Source organism: Rhyacophila brunnea, unplaced genomic scaffold (genome assembly GCF_057557595.1).
Source record: "Rhyacophila brunnea isolate RB1 unplaced genomic scaffold, BYU_Rbru_1.0 scaffold_4, whole genome shotgun sequence".
Lineage (NCBI taxonomy): Eukaryota > Metazoa > Arthropoda > Insecta > Trichoptera > Rhyacophilidae > Rhyacophila > Rhyacophila brunnea.
This window is the reverse complement of record NW_028233068.1, coordinates 44,558,107-44,583,554: the sequence shown is the minus strand read 5'-3', so window position 1 is coordinate 44,583,554 and position 25,448 is coordinate 44,558,107. Positions and strand designations below refer to the sequence as shown.

The 25,448-nt window shown below is 31.4% G+C and overlaps 1 protein-coding gene across 1 annotated transcript in view; it reads right to left on the bottom strand.

Annotated features, from left to right (window-relative positions):
- Positions 1–2,557: 2,557 nt before the first annotated feature.
- Positions 2,558–25,448, bottom strand: part of LOC147067420 (uncharacterized) — a 35,430-nt gene continuing 12,539 nt past the window's right edge. The window contains exons 7-18 of the mRNA XM_085953949.1: positions 24,489–24,583; positions 24,000–24,178; positions 22,759–22,816; positions 21,614–21,769; positions 20,759–20,871; positions 19,853–20,011; positions 17,878–18,040; positions 16,852–17,036; positions 16,124–16,269; positions 14,437–14,512; positions 12,326–13,762; positions 2,558–2,646 (exon numbers count right to left, since the gene is read on the bottom strand). Of these exons, the coding sequence (XP_085810075.1) occupies positions 13,760–13,762; positions 14,437–14,512; positions 16,124–16,269; positions 16,852–17,036; positions 17,878–18,040; positions 19,853–20,011; positions 20,759–20,871; positions 21,614–21,769; positions 22,759–22,816; positions 24,000–24,178; positions 24,489–24,583 (1,333 nt within the window). The 3' untranslated portion in view covers positions 2,558–2,646; positions 12,326–13,759. The remainder of the gene's footprint in view (positions 2,647–12,325; positions 13,763–14,436; positions 14,513–16,123; positions 16,270–16,851; positions 17,037–17,877; positions 18,041–19,852; positions 20,012–20,758; positions 20,872–21,613; positions 21,770–22,758; positions 22,817–23,999; positions 24,179–24,488; positions 24,584–25,448) is intronic.

Genomic DNA, 25,448 nt, shown 5'->3' with positions numbered 1-25,448 from the left:
TTGTAAAATAACAATATTAATTATGTTCTAATAGATCTTTTCATAAAATTTATTTAAAATTAGTGCAATAATTATGGTATAACATAAATAAATAAAAACCAATTATTCGAAAAATAACATTTCGAATTTTCATTTTATTTAACTTCAATTAAGAGAATTTTAAAAAAGACGCTCTTTGCATAAAACGAAAATTAATATACTACTATATTTAAAAACGTACTATTTTTAGTATCCACCTTGACCTAACTGATAGGGCGCCCGTTTTTTGAGGTCGTGGGTTGCGTGCTCGATCCCGTGACTGGAAAAAATACCTACATGCTGTTTGACCTAGTGCAAGACCCCAACGGGTTCGGCGAATCGCTACTAACCAATCTTCGTTAGTGGTACGGTTTTTTTATGTATTTAAAAAAACCCGTTCTCAAGACTGACAAAGGAATACTAATACCCTAATAGTAGAGGAGAATATAATACACTGCTATAATATTATTATTATATCGTATCGTAAAACGTAGATGCTCTACGTCGCGTAGCAGTAATACTATTAGTTTAATGTAGGCGAAGTACGTGTAGGCATATTACATTTTTCAGTAATTCTCAAACTGAGGTACGAGAACCTCCTTTGTCATGTCACTCATGTCTTATAGACATATCATTTATATTCTCCTTCTTTTTATTATTTTAGAGCGTAGGGTCGATAAAATTCAGACTTTTACAATGCGGAGTCCGAGTTGTCTTTTCATCGTTTGAGGGGACGATGGTAAAGGAGTCATCCATGTATCACGGTGTGTAATATTCTAGTTTTAAATATCCTTCCACGAGTGAATTCCAGAATTTTCTACTTTGTCTTTGTCCACATACATATCAGTAACTTGTTATCGAATCTCACATGTCATAGGTACAGAACCGAATTCATACATAATTGGTCACAGACACTTTTCTATGGTTCAATTTTATAGTACGATAAGTCAAAAATTTCAAGTTTTGAGATGAATTTGTATATATATCGCTCTTCTTCAGTTCCACAAAATTACAACTCGAAAAAATTACTAGTTGTCCTCATATGGCCGATGTATTTCTCACTTTTCTGCAAGTCAGTTTAGGTGAGTCAAAACTTTGATCAGCCATTATTCGAAATTACTAATTTCTAGTTGTAGCACTATGGAACTGAGCCATCGGTATAATCTCAGGTTCTACTTAGGTTTATACTTCTATTACTGCTCAATATACTCGAATATCTGCCTGTCTGAACCACTTATTTCCGTTTTAACTCAAAAGCTACTGGGGCAATATTGACGAAACTTCAGATTACAGACAATATTGTTAGCAAACACCATGGAATTTTATATTATTTTAATGCTCCAAACACGGGCACCTATAAAACCGTTTGTTTGATTATAACTCAAAACCTGCTAGTCTAATATTGACGAAAGTGGGTGAAGTTAGCCGAGTTTCATTTTCTTATGGTGCTCCAAGTATGGGGTTCCCATAGGCATAATATAACGTTACCTATTTAAAAAAACATTTTGGCACTTTTAATAACATTGTTAAAATGCTGATGTTATTAATCTTAAACCTTCAGTTGAAGTCGTCGGATATCACAAGTTAAAACTAAATATTGAGGACTTGGCTGAATCAACATAAATTAATTCAGTATTAATAGTTTTTTGTTAATTCAACTTAATAAAAAATTATAGTTATTTCAGGCTACATACTCATATTCAGATCCATCGGGCATAGACAACGATCTGTTTCAAGATTGGCTCGACATCAATATCTTAAATGTTTTACAAAGTCATTTGAAAATCATCAGATGAAATGTCAGTTTTAAATAATAATAAGATTCCATTCGAATATTTTTTTTAAATAATTTTATTATTTACTCAATATGTCGAACTTTTAATGTGTAATAAGGAATAAAATGATGTACGTATTGAACTGGCGTTTACGTGGTAGAAGTCCATTGTAATGGTTTTAAAATAATGTTTTTTTAATAATTCTACAATTTTAGAGTTATTTATCTTAATATTTGTTTTAGGATATAAACTCATCTATCTTCAAAATAATCCTAAAATAACACCTTCCTTTAGGTTACAGGATCGTTCAGAAGATGAGTTTATTTATAACTCAAATATTGTAAAATTTACAAAAAATATTTTTAAATTATTATTGAATTTAAATATTTAATATGTACATCAACCGGTTAATCATATATTAAAATATTAACGTAAGTTTGTGTACACATTACCTATGGAGTATGTCTGTTTTATGCACTATTCAATATACGTCATAATAATATTGTGTATGTGATTGGTACATAAATCAATAATCAGAATAGCTCATAAGAAAGAAAAATATATAATGCGTACCTGCAAATCTTAAAATAATTGGATGACATACGGTACTCATAACAATATTATTAAATATTATATAATACATATAAAATAATCACAAAGGAATGAGGGCCGGTTGATTTATTATGAATAAACGACTAGGAAAGATATTCATCTGCATCAAATAAGAAAGTTAGAAAATACATTTACGTTTATTAATCATCATTTATTATTACTTATTATCATTTAAGTTCACTGTAACTACCTATATACTTAAAAGAAGAATATTGACAGACAATCGTTTCGTCATTCTTGGCTGTTAATAATTAATATTAATAATATTCTTCGTGGTGCATAAAAAAAACGTGGTAGACTGGTAGACATAACAACGATTGGCGATTATGTTGGAATGTTTCGTTTACTCAGTAATCAGGAAATATGTTTTAGCAATGAAAAGTGTTGAGGAATTCGTTTCTTGCCATAAATTCCCGCGAAGGCATTGAAACAATCAATCCATAGTTGGCAAATATATATGGAAATCAGCTAGTGACAGATTGTATTATCATAGAAAGCTATTTGCCATTTGAAGTTTTTTTTAAATAATTATTCTAATGGCACGTTCCATGTTCCATAATGTAAGTCACTTTTCTATTTAGATTATAATTTAATAAGAATTAACATCATGCCATTTTATGCGTGTTATTTTATAAATATATTTTAAATTTTATTTAAACACGCTGAACTTTGACATTTAAAGTTCGGCATATTTGACATTAGTAGACACATAACCTCTAATTGAATTTCATCATATTTTTTAATTATTCCATAAACGCATTAGGGACATCTTTATAGTATTAGATTAATAATTTGGTTCACTTACCACATTACTGGACAATTTATGAGATTTTTCTCGACGCTTTCTTGACTACATTTAAAATGATTTGACGGTCACTGACAACTCACCACTCACCACCGTTTAAAGATTGCACAACAGGACAGAGGGTTGATTATTTTGCGCATGCGTCGATGGGTTTTCAAGGGATGACGTATTTTTCTTTTATTTTTTAAATGGCTGTTGAAAACATTGAAACATAATCAAACATTTTTTTTGATAATTCTTACGTTATCGACCAAGGTATTACCTACCTATGCAGGTATACCTACTAATAATACAATACAACAGTGATTAAAAATATTTCACTTTGTTCTTAAAATTTGTTTTTTTCAAAGAGATTTATTTTTATATTATGTAGGTTTTATTAATAATACGGGCGTGAACCATCACTAGGTAGGCTAGAAAAAATTTGAATTATTTTTCACAGATCACTGTAAATTTATAGCAGGTAATAAATAATTTATTTGGTATAAAATTTTACAACCATACATTTTATTAATATTTTTTTAAACATTTTATTGTCACCAATATCAATTCATCCTTTGCTGATTTATGATTAATTTAATCATTAGGTACATTTCCCATAACTTTACAGCTCTGACACAAAATCTAATCAATGCATTATTACCTAGTTTGCAAAATTGTAAATTAACTGTTTTTTTCATATTATATTAAATTTAATCTAAAAAATATACAATACTTACCTACTCTATAATGTGAAAAATAACTTGGAAACCGGCTCAAATATTTAGAAGTGAAATTAAGGTGAAGGGTGTTGTACCATTTTTACTACGTTTTTATTAGCTCGTATTCTTGTTTGTCCGGTACAGATATTTTCTTGTGTGTCCAGTACAAATTTTTTCTTGTTTGTCCAAGATTTGTATTAGACGATTGAAGATTTTCAACTAACTTCCTGACTAGCTAGACATTTGAAACTTTTAGAATATATCAGAACACAGACGACAATGCATTCTTTTAATACTTTTGGCCATCTTTAAGCAGAATTGAATTCATTTTCAGTTAATTCTGTTTTGTATGTTTCGGAAAAAAAATCGTTAAAAGTAATATTTACTACTCACTATTATTGGTTGCTAAGGGGTCCTAGCAACTAAATTATTGATATATATGTGCGTTACTATGGAAATCAATATGAAATGTCAAAATGACATTTCAGTATTCTACAATATTTATTCAGTATTTCTATCAAGTATACAAAAAAGTATTTATTAATACATAGAATTGTCAAGTTTATATGATTCAACAGAAAATTTAAAAACGTGGGATATAAAAAGTTCTTTTTATCTTGTAATTATTTAACTATACTATTTATTGCCTTGTGGATATTTTCGCAAACTATAATTATAATCTTTCACGTTTATGAAATCCAGGGCTCGAAATGACCGGAGCGCTGTTCCGGCTCGTGAAATTGGGAAAATTATCGCTCCGTCTCGTGGAAAAAATATTTTGTTTGTCTGAGCTAGATAGTTCATGTAATAGAAAATGTAACACGCTTATTTTTATAAAATACACATAAAATGTAAATATCTCATAATCTATGTAAATAATATCTTCAGAAAATTGTCAAACGCTCCGGTTTGTAAACTTTTCCATTTCGAGCGCTGATGAAATCCTTATACAAAAGGTCATACTTGCAATAAGTAACATGTACCTACCTAAATGTTAGGTAGGTAATCTATTTTACAACGTTTTTATTAGGTCGTATTTTTATTTGTCCGGTGGTTGTTTATCCAGTACAAATCTTGCAATCGATTTTTAACCAACTTCCCGAATAGCTAGACATTTGAAACTTTTAAAATACATCAGAACACGATGCCAATGCATTTTTTAAATACTTTTAGCCATCTTTAAGTAGAATTGAATTCATTTTCAGTTAATTCTGTTTTGTATGAAAAGTTATTTCGGAAGAAATTCGTAATCCAATCCACTATTATTGGTTGCTAGGGGGTCTGGGGTCCTAGCAACTAAATTATTGATATAAACGTGCGTTACTATGGAAATCAATATGAAATGCCAAAATGACATTTCAGTATTATTTCTATCAAGTACAAATTTTTTTGATCATTTAAGCTAGTCAAGTCAAGTGTATATGATTCAACAGAAAATTTAATAACGTTATATATAAAAAGTTCTTTTTATCTTATAATTATTAAATTATCTTTTTTGTAATATAGTGGTTTTAAGGGGACGCTCTACAGAATTGCCCTTGAGAATTGAAAATATGATTTTTTTACATGTGGTTCGGAATTGTTGCTCTACTGGTAATATTCAAAGGTCGCCGACAATGCTTTGGTCTAAAGTAAATAATGTTATCTTAATTAAATTTAAATCATAAACACTGTCGAAGTGAATAAAGGATGGGGTGACAAAAAAATGATATCTTCTAATATACGTAAATGTTACTAAATTCAATTTGTTAATCTGTTGTTTGGTGGCAAGTAATTGCAACCAATATGATGGATAGCCACAATATAAACTTAATAATATATTAATAACGTTTTAACCTGAAATTGTCCGAGAACTAAACATAGGAAGGATGTTGAAATACATATCTACCTTTTTATTTCATGTGCTATCCAAAAAAACATTATTAATGAATAGTATTTATTTTGAATGTGAGACCTATTACATAATTATTAAAAAAAATAGGTACATATTGTTTAATTCTAATGCATATTTAAAAAAACGTGGAATATAGTTTATTATAAAAAGGAAGTGACTTTTTATTACTTACCCGATTGGTTTAAATTTAGTCTGACACTTTTAAAAACAAGTAACGCAACTTTACTTTTAGTTGGTAGGTACAATAATTATTGTATTTTGTTGGTAAGTAAAGCCAATGCAAGAAATAATTTATACTTATAAAAAATGATTATTAACGTGGTCACCCACCGATTATTTTTTTATTCAAAGCTAGCGGATCGCTGAGACAAAAAAAAAGACAAAAAAAACGGCCGACAGTATCGAATCACCCAGGGCTGTCGAAGACGTCTTACTTGTTTTTATGATAAATTGTTTTTAATTGTGTGCAATTTGGCGGAAAAATATAATATATACAGTAGCTTACCTTTCGGTTATCCAATGAGCTGGGTTTTGTTTACTCTTCTGCCGACATCCTACAGTTTTATTTTTTATCTTGCCCATCTCGCGTAAGGCTATCTGATATTATAAAAGTCACACAGTACAACAGTGTTTAAATCTAATATGTAATTGCACCGGTTTAATTAAAAACTATAACGAAATTAACATTTTAATGATTTACAGATTTTCCTATGTTTTCTTATGATATATCCAAAATACACATCATCAGATAATATGTGAAATATTTTGATAAGCAAAAAAATAAGAACAATACAAAAATAACATAATATAATCAGCTAGTCTTTTCATAATTATTTTAGATGAATGTTGTATGCCGTTTGACGCTTGGAAGTATGTAATTATTCCATCTGTACAGTAAGCTATTTTTAACTTTAAATTTGTAACTCTTTAAAACGTACCATTAGATTGATATTATTTTGACAGCCCTGTACTCCATCGGCCGGCATCAGCTTACGTCGCATACATGTTATGTTTGAAGGTAATAATAATAATAATAATAATGATTATTCATTCGACCGAGAATTGTAATTAATAATTATTGCGTTTCTTAAAATAAATCCCCGATGGTTAGAGGGTTTTGAGGTTAGACTGAATTAAAATGACGTCCTTTCAATGCTGAGATTACTCTCTGAATGAACTATGAATGACCTTTGCTGTTCAGCCCACTCTTAACTCCAAATTCAACTGGGGGACAACTTCTTTTGGTCTATCTATTGTTGATTCTATAGAGAAATAAAACTACACAATGAAAAAATAGGAGTATTATTGGCGTTTTTGTGAATGGTATCAGATATTACAATTTCATTTGCGCTTAGGCATGTGGGATAGGATTGACGATTAACGGAGATTCCACTCTCTGGTACCTAATTATTACTTATCGTAGATTGTTAGATAAATTAACTATTTGAAATGAATTTCTGGGAAAATGTGGTGTTATTTTTACCCGTATAATGGGCACTTTTTTTTCGTTAGGCAAAAAATTATTTTCACAAAATCTAGCGTTTTTTCCTGGCAAATAGCTTTCTTTCGTATCCAGTCTGGCATTTTTTGTCAATGTTGCAACACTGCAAGACTGGTTCTGACCGAGAAATCTTGTCTCAATAATTCTCATTTCTGGGGAAATTATTAACGAGTATCTTGAGAATTTGCTACTAGGCAGAAATAACAATGTGAAGTAGAAACATAAAAAGAAAGCCGCCGATTCAACTTTGAACCAAAACAGAATTTTTTTGCAAGAAAAATTAAAAAAAAAGTTTTTGACTCGGAACCGAAATAGAGTTCTTAAATTTCAAGAAACGAAAAATGTCGAGAAATCAAAAGATCTACACACCACCAATGGGGCTTGATTTTTTCGTCAATATAAAAAATTTTTTTTTTGGAATTAAAACTATTTTTTCGTTGTACTTTTACTGTTGACTGCTAAGATGTCAGCATTGGTGGATGTGCGCCGAGGTCGATAACTTGATTTTTTATTAGACCCCAAACTATGAAACACATGCAAAAATCGGAACAACCGGACGTTTGGTAAGGCCTGTTTTTCAACCCCTACTACTGGGCTAGAAGTTCAATACAGCCTTTCTTAAAAATTAGATCAGATGAAAGATCCTATAACATGCTGATGAAAAACAATATTATGATGATCCATCTTTGAAACTTTTAAGATTACAATCGTATAGACAAGGAGATTGAGACACCAGGTTTATTAACTTTTGGTCATCATCCGCTGTAAAACATCCGGTAAAGTATGGCGGCACAAGACACTACTTGTTTTTGACCATGTCTGATCTTAATAAGATCATATTATAGGCCTCTACAGAGTTTAGGTTTGTATTAACAATTTTTTTGTTTTTACATGAAATGGATGCAACTTGCTCAACATATTATGGTCGATACCAATATGTGTATTTGCCAGACCCAGGATTTGATCCTGGGACCCACGACATTATAAGCTGACGCGGAAGCTGCTTGGCTATCAGACACTACTTTACCAAGCCAAAACATGATCTATCGCGAAAAATAGTCGCTGTAGCGCCGTGACACATGCAACTACTGTCTGCCATTGGCGCACACTACGAAAGTCTACCTTTATATTTTCTTGTTTTGACACCGTTGTGTATAATCTCATATATAATTTTACATCTTCAAAAAATGTGCAAGGGTCTTCTGCGCAGTTCTGAGTTTAAAAACATTATTTTGAAGTCGATGAACAAAACAAATCTGTGGCCGCATAAGTCAAAAAACAACATTTTTGAGGAGAGTGTTTTTTGTGAATATCTTTTTTTTCTTTCAAGAAAGCTTTGCTATTCAATTAATTTTTTTTTTAGTTTATAGTTATTTTATATGTAATGAATTCATAAGACAGTATGAAATATTTGAAATTAAGTAAATGGCTGACTTATGTGTATATATATACACATGAGTTTTTCTCTTGTTTGGCTGACTTATGTGATTATGGCCAATTATTAGAACATTAAAAAATACATAATAATAATGAAAACATTTGATTTTTATCAAGGAATACCAGATTTATTGAATATAATTAATTATTACAAAGAGGAACCTAATCTATTATAAAAAATTTGAGAGAAAAAAAGAACCAATAGACATAAAAAACAAAATTTTACTTAAAAAATCCACCAAGATACAAATGAAACACCAAAAAATTAAATCATTGAAAATTAAATATAATTAATATTTTCTACTAATTTTCATGTTTCCGCTAAATCTGGATCAATATCAGGTATGTTCCTGGAGGGCAGTTGGTGATAAAACTCATGAGATATAGTTGGAATTAGCGGCAATAGAGATATAAGGTCATTCTTTTTCTCTTGGCTAATATGTAAAGAAGTGTTGGTTATCTGAGGAAAAGTTAGATCAGTTGTTTCCATCCTTTCTGGATCACCTCGCCATCTTAAACACAGTGTTTTGAAAGATTCTTCTTCTTCTAGGCTTGGTTTGAAATAAACAATTCCGAATTTTTTTGTATAGGTATCTCAGCCAACGAGCATTGTGCCAGTTAAATGTGTTGCCAGATTCGTCTTTCTTTCTCAGCACAAGTGGGCTTTTCAACAAACTGGAAAATTCTAGATTTTCATTTCAACGACTTCAAATTTATTTCCGCACGATCTGACTAGCTGGAACCATTCGTACGGGTGGTTAATTTGACTATCTCTTTTGTTCAATCATGGTCCGAATCAACTTCCGAAGTCTATGAAATTCCTCCCTGTAAAGAATAGATACATAATTCTCAGTTTCCGCTTTGTACATATCGAACATTTTTTTATGGTTAAGTGTGATGGCAAGAGTATAGTGACTTTCATAAGATGGAAATTTATTTATGTGTTCAGAAACTTTCATCAAATTTTCATCGCTCCATTTATTTGAAAGGATATGGTGACCTAGATTGTCAGTGGTTTGTGTGCCACCTACAGTTGCTTATTTTTTTGTGGCGACAAGATTAATAAAACTGTTTGTTTCACGAAACGTTTTTGGAAAACAACCCTTACATACTTTAATTTTACTACCTTCAATATCCAAAGAATAATTATAGGATTTTAACCTAAATTTTTCCTTACTGAGATCTTGAAATCCAGGTCGGTGACTGGCCGTATTTTGAATGGAAATTAATGACGATATGTAAGCACTCCTTTTGTCATGCTGTGTAAGATTCAAATATTCTTCAAAAAGCTTGATGGGATGACTTTCTATGATTCAATCTTGGCACAACATTCTGCATTTAGATAAAAGCAGTTGAATACGTTTTCTAATTAACTTCCCAGCCTAAGAATGGTATTCTTGGCCACTGTTCCTTTTGCGTTTTCTTTCTTCACGTATACTTCTTGTGTCTTTTTTTGATGATTGCGGAGACCTTCGTGAAACTATTACTTCAATTTCATTATGTTCCGAACCTGGTGCTATAGTGTCAGTTATAATATGGCATGGAGGAATATATCACGGGTCAATGACAGAGTCATTAGAGCTAGAGCCTTGTACTGTACTTTTGGCATACAAATAATTAAGTTCATGTGTTGAAGCCAAACATTGAAGATTCTGGCTCGATGTATCCGGATTAATGTCATTTCTGCAGTTATTGATATGGTTAGTATCACTAGAGATAAAAGGTCGATCTTGATCCAAAAACTCATACGCGGAGTCAAATGGCAACATTTTTGCTTGTGCTGAAATATCACAATCACATTAATATGTTGTTAACGTTAACAAATGAGACTTAAATTCAAATGGTATATTGTGTGAAATTAAAAGCACACTTCCAATAAAATTATGTTTATGAAAATATAACATAAAGTGAATACGTGTATTAAATAAGGCTCTAAGTACCAAAAAGTAGTATTGCCTGTAGTTGCAAAATACCGAGTCATTGCAGTAAAATTTCATGAAGCAGACCTTTTGAAAAATGTAGTTTTACAGTGTGAAGCAATCACGGCAGGTTCTATAATTTTAGGTATTAAGAACTCGCAAGTGTCAACACACCATCGTCAGCTTTTTTATATAGAATGCCGTTGACCACTGCAGTGCTACTTACACCATTATAAATAAAACACGCCAACGGACTTACAACGTCGACAGGTTTAATTATTTTGCTGTATTTTTTTGACTTGCTTGAGGCACTTAGACTATAGTTGAAGTTATTGACGTTGGTATGTAGAACATTTTTCTATAAAAATGTCAGTTTTTATTTTTTTGGTACTTAGCGCCTTAATTAATACACGTATTCAAGTTAGAAAAGTGTGGTAAACTTACCTTGCAACTTTATCAATCATGTTTTATTGGATAATGATAATGCAAGTATTTTTTTTGATCTCTCTGACATTATTTTGTATTTAAGTATAACGTATTAATCAATTTAAATAGTTTCCACGCCTTTTATGAGTTCAGAACATCAATATTACACTACTAAGTGAACTGTCTAACGGCGACGAACACCATAAGTCATCCGTTGTTGCCACTTAAAATTTAAAATTTTGTGCATAATCACATAAGTCAGACTTATGTGTTTTTACACCCCGCTTTTCAGAGGGAAATAACTTATGTGGTTTATTTCATTTGTATTATAACACCATACTAACAGCATTTGACTTATGTGTTTATACACAAGTGTGCAGAATCACTTTGACTTATAGAATCAGTAAAAACCGAAAAATTGAATTTTTTGACTTATGTGGTTTTACACTCCGGCATAGAAATGAAAAAAGCATTGCCGTCATTCGCATTACGCATTGAAAAATATTTATTAATTAAATTATACGTGCATATCATAATAAATATTGTGAAGGTTCCATACGGAATATTCTAGCCATTTGGATCACTAATAGTACTTTTAGATATGCCAAATATTTTCTTTGACAGTGATAAAAAACTATGATAGCAAGTTTGCTAGTCTAGTTAGACAAACTTTATAAGAGGACTTTATTCAATCTTTTCTGTTATTTTACATGAGGCACATTCCTAAATTATAGATGCCAGAATAAAGTTCCTAAAGGTGCGATTAGAACAAACGAACAAGAACGTAGAGCATTCTGTTCCTGCTCGCCTGGTGTAAACGCCTAGTGAACAAAATCCACAAAAAAGAGCTAGAATATCGAACTGTAAGCAAATGGTCTGGCTCTCTCTCTGTTGTTCAGGTGTATTGAGAGTTTTTCTTGGTTTATATTTGTCTAGTAAAAAATGCATATTGTTATATGCCAACCATTTTGATATATAAGTGGTATCAGAACCACTACCAGATTTTTGAGTAAGCCATTTTCGACACTCCCTTTTGTAGGCAGCGAGAGGAGACTATATTTTTCGTCGTCTCTTCACAGCGGACATCCATTTCATTATTTAGTAATCATATAGGTACGCTCGGCAGCGAGTGAAGAACACTTTGATGAAGCCGCTCCACCAGCGAGCGCGACAGAACACGAAAGAATGCCCGACGCAACTGTGTTCTCGCTCTAGGATGCGTTTAGATCAAACGAACGAGCATTCTTAGAGTATTCTAGCTAAATTCAGCGAATCTCCGTAGAATCCAAATGCTTGTTCGCTCGACAAAAAGTGTTTACGTCAAGAGAATTTCACTGGAGTGGGAGAAGAACGAACATTTTCGCACATGGTCTAAATACTCTAAATGCTGCTTAATAATTAACAAGAATTTAAATATTACCAAATAAACCATAGATAAGATACAACATGAGCGCCGCCGCCAGGCCTTACTTTAAACTTTTCGGTCTCTAGTAAAACACATTTGTAGCAATCGATGATTTTTTTATTAAATCGCAAGAGATACACAGGTTGCAAAATACTCACATTGTATACAAAAGGCACTCTCATATTTTAAGGTTAAATGTACATTACTACTAGAAGTACTTAAAATGCAAAAAAAGTTTTATTTCAGTTTTATTTTATGAACAAAAATGTCTTCTGATAAAGTTCAACATAACAAACTTGACGATTGATTGATTATTCAGATTTAAAAATTACTTTTTTATGAAATTTTTAATTTCTTGATAAATTTATAAAATGTCAACGTTTTTATATAAAAGAAATATCATTTGTCTATCTTACAAGATACATTTTTATAACATGATAATAATATGATTTTTGGATCTTGAATATGAAATTATTGTTATGGTACATAAATGATATGATTTCATTAAAGAGGTACACAAAGTCTACATTTATGTAGGAAAATTTATATTTCCTCTAAATAAATGCAAAAATATATAATTTTGTTTTCAATAAAAAATAATGTTATCAATATCTATGGATAATTTAGAAAATTTTCAACATGGGGATATAAATATGATCTTGAAGTAACAGGACATTTATACTAATATACTGGGCCTCGGAGGAAAGATATTATGATACAATTATTAATATGTCTAATGTGTAAGAAACACTGTTTTTATGCCAAAAAGTTTAAACTGACGTACATATTCAAAATATAATTCACTTACACTATTAAGGGAAGACAGACTTAGGTAAACGTTAAAACTTATAAATTAACAATTCAATAATGGATAGTAATTAATTATGTATGTCATTGAACGGAGCATTTAAAAAAAATTAATCAACCGCATAATGTATCATTCTTAATTATTGTTAGTCTAATTATAGATAACAGAATTGGGCGGATTTCATCTCTTATTAAAACGATATGCACTCTTTAAAAATACTGAAGATAGATACATAATTACATTTATTGTTTAGAAATCGCATGGTTTCTTTATGAGAGTTTATGGATTAGATATGAAATAATTTATGGGCTCCAGAGCATGGGTAAAAAATAATAACAAAGTAATAATTAAGTGTGTCATACAATAAAAAATATATTCACTTATTGAAAACATTATTATGGTGAGTTGTCAGACTTTTCTTTGGTGACTGGTAGTAGTGTTTGTTGACCATTTGTGGTTTACTGAAAGAATACAAACAAAACATGGATGTAGAATAAGAAAAACAAAATATCACATAAATAAAACTGTGTATTATATATAATTAAATTTGGAAGAATATTTTTTGAAATATAGTAGGTGTGTCAGCCGCCACCACATTGGTCATTCAATGAACTCAAAATCAATGTCACAAAAAATGGGTCTGAAGATTATTATAATCTGCCGGTTTCAGAGGAAGTAACAAGATGAATGATTTAATAAACAAAGTGACAATGCGAGACTATCATACCTTGGCGTGATTTTGTGACAATTTTATGAAAATTTCTCAACTTTCAAAATGTTTACGGTATTTTACGACGAGTGATATCTTTTCTTACTGAGAATAATTGACAGTAATATATTACATCAGAATTGGATTCATGCAAACTCCAGTGCATACCGACCAATGTTTTGGAAGTCACTTTCAGCACAACTTTGAATGGTGTCTAATTTTCGTTAGACCACGGTATATGACCACTTAATGCGTGTGGAGATGTGGTGGATGGTGAAGGTAAAAGCAAGTGCTTCAGTTTTTTGTGTTGTTGAGAAGAGCTGCCGCCTTACTCTGTTTGAACCTGTACAGTTCAATTAAAATAAATTCATACTAAGAAGAGGCTATAAAATAATAATGAAACTGTTTTGAACATTTAGAACTCACCACAAATCTGTTGACTTTGGCCTGTAACATGGGGCCGCCTTTGGTTGAACGCATTGATTCAAACTTATTTCGAAGGCTGTAAGAAGAATTGTTAAAAATATTAATTAGTACATATTGCATGAAAATACTATATGATAAAAAATTGTAATGAAAAGAAACAAAAAAAACAATTAAAATACAATGTGATAGATAGGGAAGTAAAAGTAGACTACAAATACTCAACTCACATTTGAAATATTTTACGGAAGTGTTCTTTGAATCATCATATTTATATAGACACATTTATATATCATTCTTTTTATCAATAGTCCTATTAAAATATGATGTATACATTTATCTATAAACATAACAAATTATTGAATTAGGTTGTTTCAAAGAACTCCCTTCTGAAATATTTAAAACGCGAGTTAGAATAATAGTTCTGCATTTAGCTGACGAATTGATATACCATGTAGGATACATTTTAGCTGAATTTTAATATGACGTGATCATAGTTTTTGACATTTTGAGGCCGTTCATTGGGAGGCAGAGTGGAGTCAATGAGGTATCAGCTAATTGAGATGTTATATGTCACTATTATGCTCGGATATCACAACTGACAGTGAGTTCTTTACGATTTTTCGTGGATCGGAGTCTTCATCAGCCCCAGTGAAAACATTTCAAACCTAATAATGATTGATACAATCGAATGAATTATTAGAAGATTCAATTTGTGATGACGAGTGAAGGCTTGAACAAAAACGAACCATAGCATTCGGCACGCGTATATCGTCGGTGATTTGTAAAAAGGGCGAATTAACCAAAATGCTACTTTACAGGAGGAGGATTTTTAACTTTTGACATTTATTTGTTTTTTACCTGTAGATGATTATAAATATCTAACAAGTTTATAATAAAACTTTGAAAGAATACTGTCATTATAATAGGTATTATTATATAATATTTTAAAAGGCCTAATATGTCACATTTGCTTTTTATTTCGTAATTTTAATTAATTAAATTTTAGTCGATTATCGTTTTTAAGTACTTTCGTGTGGAGATAAAAATTCGCCGTTTTTACACAACAAAGCTAGTGGGGTACATATTGTATTTTCATTAAAATCTTGATTTCGCCAAAATGGTTGATTCGCCCTTTTTACAAAACACCGGTGATATATCCCCACTATGTGTTGGAGTAAGATAGAATTTCTACGGCTGATTTAAATATTTTATGTAAACATAGCTGGTAAATATGGATTTGACTGATTACATTCATTTAAATCTGTGAGCATGTGTTGCTGAAATTTATTGTTTTTGTGTTAAATATAAAGTTAGTGGTAATTATTCTTAGTTATTTTAGTAGAACATATGGTTATCTATGTTGTGTTTAAATTTGGTAGCCGTACTGAGAAGCAACACGATGGTTTCATAGTTAAGTTGATAATAATAAAATCGAGGTTCTACTGTGCGTTATACGCAAGAAATACAGCTTCAGTTTGCCGAGCAATAGGCGATCTCTATATATCATTACTCTGAGGTCCAGACAGGGAAAATAAAGAAGAAAATTTATGAATGCACACATAGAAAGAATGGGTGTAACTAGGATCTCACATATCACAATGCATGGCTATTGTCCCCTCAGCAGACCTCCCGAAAGATGGATATAAATAAAAACATTTGTTAATAACGAGACAAGTGATTAACTAACCTTTTGGCTGATTCAACTTGCGATTCATCGTTTCCATTGGATTGGTGCTCGAAGATGACAGAAGCCGATTGTGCAACTTTTGGTTCATGGTCTGCCCAGTTTTCAAACTTGTTGCGCATATTCTTTGCCCTTGCTAATGCTTGTGCCTGTAGAGTTACAAAACAACATTTTAATACATAGTAACAAACTTTATCTAAACAGTTCATATATTACATATGACTATGTAAATTCAAACCACATTATTTTAAAATTTAAAGTAGGTACCTACTTAACATATTTTTCTTATTTTAGTGTTTTTCGATTTTTATTGATATTTGGCTGAATGTTGAGTAAAAAGGCCAACCAAATGAAGGTTAACAAATTCAAAGCGTCAACTCAATAAGTGAGACGGATGTTTTCTATGGTATGATACTTTGAAGAAAAGGTTAGCCAGTGGTCATCTGGACGGCTCTAATATACCATTACATAATATGTAATAACAGCTGTCAGAAACCAAGACATTTTGAGTGAGTGGATTTTGACAATTTATTAGTTAAAAGTAGAACACTAACAACTTACGATATTTTAGAGAATTTAGCCATTACTCTTACGGTTTATTGGTTAAAATTGGTATGGCCAATCACCAATATATTTTATTGATTTTTAATAACTGTTTAGCTGATTTTGTGTAGTTAAAAAGATTTTAAATACTTAGCACTACAGAAATATGTATAGTTGGCTTAATTTACCTGTTTCAATGCTTCGTCTTCCGTGCTGAACCTCCTAATATTGTGGTGGTCGTCCTCCTGGCTGTACTCTTCTGAATCCTCCTCATCATCCTGAGAATCGTAGCCGCGTTCTTCGTCCGATGATTCCGGTGCCAGGTAGTCGGCGCCCGGGGGTGGAGGAGTAAAACATTTCAATGGTTTCGGTCCTGGTAATAAAATTTTGTATGTATTATTTTAAAGTTAGCAATGATAATAAACTCTTAAATAATATTATATTTCAAATCAATTAAAAAATGAATGTAACCAAACATTTTTTACTCTCTTGATAAAACAGATGTGCTGACTATGTGCTTTATATTACAATTTTCCATATATATTATGAATCGAAGAAAGATTATTATCTGGGTTTTATAAATAAGTGGGATACCAGGGAAGTAAAATCCTTCTATTTTGTTGAGGACACCTTCATAGTATTTGTATGTCTATCAATGAGGCTAAGCTATCTAGGCTTGCACACAGACATTCGAGGTGACACCATCTTTCATTAGCAACATCAGAAAAGCCAACAAAAAAAAAAGTTTTTCCGCTCAAACATAAAAGTGCGTTATTCCACATAGTCAAAAATTTAATTGTCAAACATCATTAAACAAAATAACCAGCCAACAAAGAAGCAGTGCTGAATTTATCAGGCAATGCAGGCATTTGGTGGCAAATACATGAAATGCTGCCGAAAGCGACATGAATGTTTGGTTGATACGAATTTGATACGTTTTGACAAGCCAACAGCGACAAAGGGTGGCGGTAGGCTGTGAAGATCCCACATAAATAGTGAAAACTAAACTTTGTCAGTCACACTTATATGTTTTCATTGAACTATGACTATAAAACCTATCTCCACCCTTCGCCATGTGCGGCTACTAAATGACCGGAATAACGGGAAATGACAATTCCCAATTAGTCTGGATAAACAAGGTTCTATTAAAGTTATTTCTGAAATTATATTAATTTGATATTTAGAGTCAACAAGTGAATCTGTTAAGTCAATACCAGTTTTCTGTTCGGTGTGAAGGTCTTGCTCCATCTGTTTGAAGACATTGATCATTTTGGAGGCTGTGTGGCGTTGCTGGGCGATAGTCGAGTCGTGAGCCGTCTCATCCTGCTCTCTGATTATCGTGGGGTCCCTGTATAGTTCTTGTTCAGGTGAATCGCGCTGCAAATATGTGATCATCAAATAGCTGTGATTGCACTACATACTACACTAGTCAAGGTTAAAATGAATGTATGCACCACAGAACAGATTAATAAATAGAATTCCGATAGGCTATATCCCAATACACCACATTTTGATGCAGGGTTTTGAATGTGTGATTGTCCTACGAAAACGAATTACACATTATAGACGTGCAGTAGTGTGTGTTATACACCAATATTGAATGTGAGTCAGTGCATAAAACGAGAGCAGTTGTCAGAACGAATGCGAACGCGTATTCCTGACACATCTTTCTGTTTATCCCATATTCTTCCACACTCGAGATCGGTTGCCTGTGTCTCCACACCCGTTAAGTATTTCAGTTCCCATTATTTCCGAGTTCCCTGGTATACACATAGTCGTCATTAAAGGTTATGAGTAATGGTAGGAATTTAGTCCTCCGATTACTAACTGGCATAAAAAAATTCCCCAGTGATCCAAGTTGGGAGTTTTGTGGAGCGGTTCAGTTCTTTATTTTGATGCTTATGAATTAATGACACCTGGATTAGCTTATAATTGTCGTAGAGCATTGATTCCCAATGTGGGGCGTACGCCCCATCGGTGGGCAATTTGAATGTTTTGGAGGGCAAAAAGGTCATCTTGAAAATCATTTGAAGACGAAGCATAGCAAGGATCGCACTAATTTTTTTCCGAAAGTTAAGGGGGAAGCTTCTACCTACCAGAGGCACCTAGCGGAAAAATACGAAGCTTGCAATTTGAGTAATTTTTTTGATAATTTACAATGTCAACTGTATTAATTAATAAATATGTATCTGAAAACATTAAAAAGAAAAATATTTTATATTTTAAATCAAAGATAAACTTTAAAATTATAAAAAAATGTGAATTTGTTACATATTCACGTACACAGTTATGTTATTATTATATTATATTTTATGGTCATATTTATTATTAAAATTAAGTTTTCAATTTTTTCTCATACAAATTTTTGACCAATTCATAGTTTTAATATTTTTTATATTTATTTTAAAAAACATTCATTTTTATAAAAATATAAATATGTATAACATGAAATCCTTTTATTTATATGAAATCTTATTTAGGTATGGTCCCAATACTTAAGCTCGATTTGCTTTTTTGCACGGGCATTTGAATACATTCTCTCTTACTACTTCGAGCGTCGCATACAGCACACAGCAGAGATAGGGTTGCCAAATCATCTGCTTCCGTTACTATTGAGTTCGGCTCAGTTCAAATATCTAGCTCTCGTAGTTCAGTACATTAGCCTTACTTGACCTCTGAAAACTGACATAACTAGGTACATGATCAGAATCACCGTACGAATTATAATATACCGTTATTGTATTAATATTTGTCATTGTAAACTTTTAAACCATATACACTTTAATCACAATCTATGACTTATCAATGATATATGTAAGGGACAGATGAATAATAGTACCCCATACCCTTTACATATTATAAAGTTTTGTTTCTTAGTGTAATAATTCCGATAACTAGAATTAAATAAAGAGATTGAACTAGGTATTATAGTAGTGTGGGTAATACGACAGCGATTTCAGACCGTTTTTAGTCAGGTTGAAAAGACAAAAAAGCATTAAGCTCCACGGATACGTTTAAGGAAATTGCAAATTTTTGATTTACCTACTAGGTTGCATTACTAACTACTAATTCCACCTCATATATTAAAATGAACAAACGAGTACCTTGGGGTGGTTTTGTCAATTTGTACTGTCATTTAACTGAAGAAAACTAGTATGGATAGAATGGAATCGTTGTTGGGGGATTTACCTTGTCTGTGTCTCGCGGTGGGGTCATTCTGAACTGTTTGCGCTCCGCTTTTGGCTGGTATGTCTCGAAGAACTTGAATTTGTTGGAAATGTCGCTGGTCTCAATCTTAACATCGTCAACTCTGTCAGCTGAACGGATAATATCTTTAGGGATAAATGCCTGAAACCATCATCACATCATTTAGCCACTACAGAACAATGTCACGTAAGCTAAATTCCCATAATTTGGAATTTTCTGCAGATTTGAATTATTCAAACACCAATTTCAATTCAAACACAGATTTTAAAAATTCCAAATTACCAAACTCCTGATTTTATCTCTATGTCAAATAAATAGTTAAACAGCTTATTGGTGTTATTTCTTTTTGATATCTAAGTAAGTAACATAATATTATATTTCATACAATAATGAAATAATTACAATAAAATATATTATTCCTTTTAAGATAAGTGAGATAAATAACTGAGTCGCTAACATGTATCTTGTAAAGTTTGTAAATCCCATTTTGGTCAAAAATCTGTTTTTTATTGAATTATTAATATCTACCTTTATATGAGATTATTGCACTCATAACATTATTAAAATCATTTCAATAATATTTATTTGATTTGAGGGTTTGCCCTTTTTTATTTTAAAAATTATATTTGAAGTAATTTTTTTTTTATTACCAAGTTTAATCGTAAGAAGATCATAAATGGGCCTTCACAGATTTTTGTTTCTACGACAAATGGATGTTAGCCACTTGCTCAACCTATTGGGTCCATACTATGACTCCAAGCACACAGTGAAAAAAAATATGTGAATTTATCATTGTGGGTGTGAAAATGAAATGAAAATTAAACTGTTTTTATTATCCCCTGAAAAAAACCGATGACATATTATGTTTGATTCAAAATTATTATTTACCTTTTCTTTGCGTTTGGGTTCAATATTCTTAGGGGGGGGTGGAGACATTGGTCCAGTATTCATGACATTGGCATCAATCTCTTGGAATATGGAACGAGATTTCTTGCTGATACCTGGCAACATTAATTTTAACATGGTAAATAGAGATGGTAGATAGATATAAATTAATTTTCACATATGAATACGTGTATTAAATAAGGCTCTAAGTACCAAAAAGTAGTATTGCCTGTAGTTACAAAATACCGGGTCATTGCAGTAAAATTTCATGAAGCAGACCTTTTGAAAAATGTAGTTTTACAGTGTGAAGCAATCACGGCAGCTTCTACAATTTTAGGTATTAAGAACTCGCAAGTGTCAACACACCATCGTCAGCTATTTTATATTGAATTCCGTTGACCACTGCAGTGCTACTTACACCATTATTAATAAAACACGCCAACAGACTTACAACGTCGACAGGTTTAATTATTTTGCTGTATTTTTTTGACTTGCTTGAGGCACTTAGACTATAGTTGAAGTTATTGGCGTTGGTATGTAGAACATTTTTCTATAAAAATGTCAGTTTTTATGTTTTTGGTACTTAGCGCCTTAATTAATATACGTATTCATATTATGTTGAGTAAAAAGTAAAGTTAATGTAAGATATCCAATAATTTTATTATGACAGTAGACAGAATCAGTACCTTTTTTGATCACATCTGTTTAAATAGGTACTTAATGTATGAATTCGAAGATATGAAGAAAATTTAGTTGTGTGTAGTAAAAATTTAATTAGTCACATCATAAAAAACATCACAAGAATTTTTTGCATTAAAAAGTGGAGATAACAAATAATATTTCCGAATAAATGCCTACCTGCATTGAATAAAGATTTATCATCAATATCCCTGGACTTCTGAATTCCATCATCATCTTTGTAGATTTTGCCATTTTCAAACTTCTCTTTAATGGAGCTGGCCTTTTCACTGTCAGATTGTAATTCGCGAGAAATTTTGTCAGCGGATGTTACAGCTAAAAAAAATTCATAAACAATTTAATATTATGTATCAATAATTCAATACACTTTGATTATTATTTTTGCTGGTATTTTTTCATGTCATTCTGTTTTTGAGGATATTTTAAATGATTCAATTGTGAAGACCTGATACTAACCTATCATTTTGTTTACATTCACTTGTAAAAAACAATTCAAATATGTAAGAGAATTTGCTAAATATAATAAACCAGTATTTCTTTCATAAGATATGAAATTACAGCGTGGGAAATAATAAGCATCTACAAATAGTTTGACATTATTGTTCGGTAATTGTAACTGGAATTTGTATCCAAACAACTAATGAATGAGAAATATTCATGAATTTCTAAAAAAAATAATTTTAAAACTGGTTTCATTCTGCTATAATTATTTTTCTCTGTCCAACAGGCACGTCTTCATCACTGTAATATGGTCCAATTATAGGGTACCTTCTTACTTAATTATAGGACGTGTTTTAAGTCCAAAAGAACGCTTTTAGGAAAATGTAAATTAAGATTTTTATGGCACTTAACTCATGGCATGATGGCCGAGCTGTAACGTGTTGGCTTACTTATACTGTTGTGGGTCCTGGATTTGATATTATGTGTCTTGCAAAATGTATATGCTATTTTTCAATGTGTGTTTCGAGTAAGGTTATGGATCTAATAGGATGAGCAAGTGGCTAACATCCATTTCTTGTAATAACTAAAATCTGTTAATACAACCTCGACTTTGTTGAGGCCCATATTATGATCCTCTTACCATCAGACATGGTGATGTAATGTTCATAGATTTATGATTTTATGGTTTTTGCAAAATACTCCGAAAAATAATATAATTTAGGTACAAAATCAGTTTTCAAATAGATTCTAGAAAAATTCGGACTAAAGATATATGTACTGGCTTCAAAGTACAGATATTATAAGAACTGTTGTTTGCTTGAATATAATTAATTACAAATACCCATAACAATTATGAAACGTACCTTGTTCGCTTTGCAGAACAGACTGTTGATACATTTCTTTTATTTTGGCTTGTTTTCCCTGCAAATTAAGAGCAAAAACATCTAATTACAATCTAAAATAAAATTTACTAAAGATACCTACCTTAGTAGTTTATTAAAAAAGTATTGCATTTTCTCTACGCAGGATAGTACTATAAACCCAGATCCATGCCTAGAAAATGCAACACCTGATCAGAGCATGCTTGTGAGGTCTCTGAGTACCTATGGGGCACGATTATTATATCCCTCTCCAAAAAATAGTTAACTTTTGTTTAACTGTACAAACAGTTCACTTGAAAAAAATTACTTTCCTAAACAGAGCTCTTGTAGCTTCTTTGTCGGCAAAGTTATTTGTATATATTTAAAAAAATTTCTAACTTTGTAACGGTAATTAACAGATAAAATTGTGAGAAAGCTAAATACTAAGTCGCCTAACCATATTGTTTCGTAATTTATCTCTAATGTCAATGAGACAAATTTTGAATGTATTTCCTTGAATGATGGGATGGATTTTTCCCAAGAATTTTATGATTCTACTGCACAAGGATCCTACATTTTAAATGTTTGACAATCAAATGTTCGATTACATTTAAAAATTAACGTTGCTCTTGTCTTTTCATTAATTTTTGTTTTCTTCCTTGCAATGTCCAAAGCCGATAGTAAATCAACGTTTAAAGTAGCCCTTATTGAAAGTAAAACAGTTTTTTTGAACGAAAGAGTAAAAAGCGTTTAATTTTCGTTTTAAATGAAGTTTAGAAATACAAAAAAAATGATAACAGAAAACAAACTTTCTACACAAAATGATAATGGTTAATTGGTAAAAATACACATTCGATAATACTAGCATATTTAACAAAAATCTCATATCTTACCAAAATGGAATTATTTACGATAAAGAAGAAAATGTACATAATATACTACTGTATCAGCTTGTCGAATTTTAATTGCAAAGTACCAATAAATATCCTCTGGTGCTACCATACTGACATGCGCAGATGTTGTATATCCAGTTTCTATCGAAACTAAGTTATTACACACAAAACGCCTCATCATACTTTTATGTTTTAAAAACAGTGTATGTCCAAATAATGTATGTATTTAAGAAGATATTGTTACATTCAAATTTGATTTCTGAAAACATATTAAACTGGACACGTTATCTACCAAACCTTATCCTTGACTAAAGAGTTGTAAGAATTCAAATAAAAAGATGTGTTAATCACCATAAAGAGGCGGTTTCTGATAGACTGGATCTCCTGTTTCCGAGCATCCCTTCTGTTATTGTCCTGCACGTCTCCTGATTCGAATTTACCCACAATCTCCGACATATTGCAGAAGGACACCGGCTGCTCACGCTGGGCTGTGTTCTTGATGGACTTGCGCAGAGCAGAGTCGCCGTCTCCTTGAAAAACAACACATTTTTCAGAACATGTCAAAAACATCTAATAAAAGTCCGTAAGAATCACCCTTATTGTAATGCAGTTAATTGTGCCATATGATAAATATCTAGCGATACAGCGATATACACGTTGGTTGAGTAGAATAATAATGATGTCTACAAATTAACACAGTTTACAAATTGATCCTTATTATAATGTAATAATGGAAGTCACATTAAAATTTCTCGGCAGTTCATTATTGAAACTGATGATGTACAAGTACCTATGTATTTCATAAAATATAGGAATATAGCAAATAAACTATGTAAGTACCGTCTTCTTCCTCTCCTTCACTAGAGCTGACTTCGAATGGTATGTTGTTCAGATATTCATCTGTCACTCCAATGTCCATCCCCTTGGATTTAAATCTGTAAAAGACATAAAACGTATTTGACTACATCATAAATTAATTGTTCTACCTAGTATATCTATAAACTAGTATCTATAAATAGCTTTATAAATATCCATAAATGCAATTTAAAAGTTTTTTACAGACTAAATTTACCTTAAATTAAAAAGTTGATATAAAAATACTTTTTAATATCATTCATATAAACATGTAGGTTTATTTATTATAAACAATATTACATATTATATCTATGAGGGGCGGACTGGACTTATGAGTATAAGTCCGAATAGACGATTTTCCAGGAGAGCAAAAACAATGTTAGAAAGTAAATTTCTGTAGTCATTTTTATAAATAATAAAGGTTATTTTCTTTCATTGTCGATTCATGGTGAAAATGCATTGTACATATTATTAATTTAATTTAATAAAATGCAAAGTTTTATAGTACCTTTTCCACTTTTATTAATAATGTCTGGACCAGTTTCATCCACTATGGAGGAACAGATATAATTAATAAAAGTGGAAAAAGTACTATTAAACTTTGTGTTTTATTAAATTAATTTAATAATAAAGCTTATATTCTCCAGAAGATTAGCACAATTAGTTATACTGATAAAACCGACCGGGTTGTTGCAAATCATTAGGTTTTGTTGTGGTTTAAGAGTATAAGTGCACATTTATAATAATGCGGCATCTGACATTCATTCCAGTTATAAGTTAGTCTAATAGATACATAAATAAATTTTTATTTTTGTAGACTATCTGCGTCTTAGACCCGTTTTACACAGGACACTTGTGTGGCGCCATTCCGCATTTACACATAAATGAATGGGTGCGTTCAGACGGGGACAAACAAGTGTCGCGTTCATTTATATGTAAATGCGG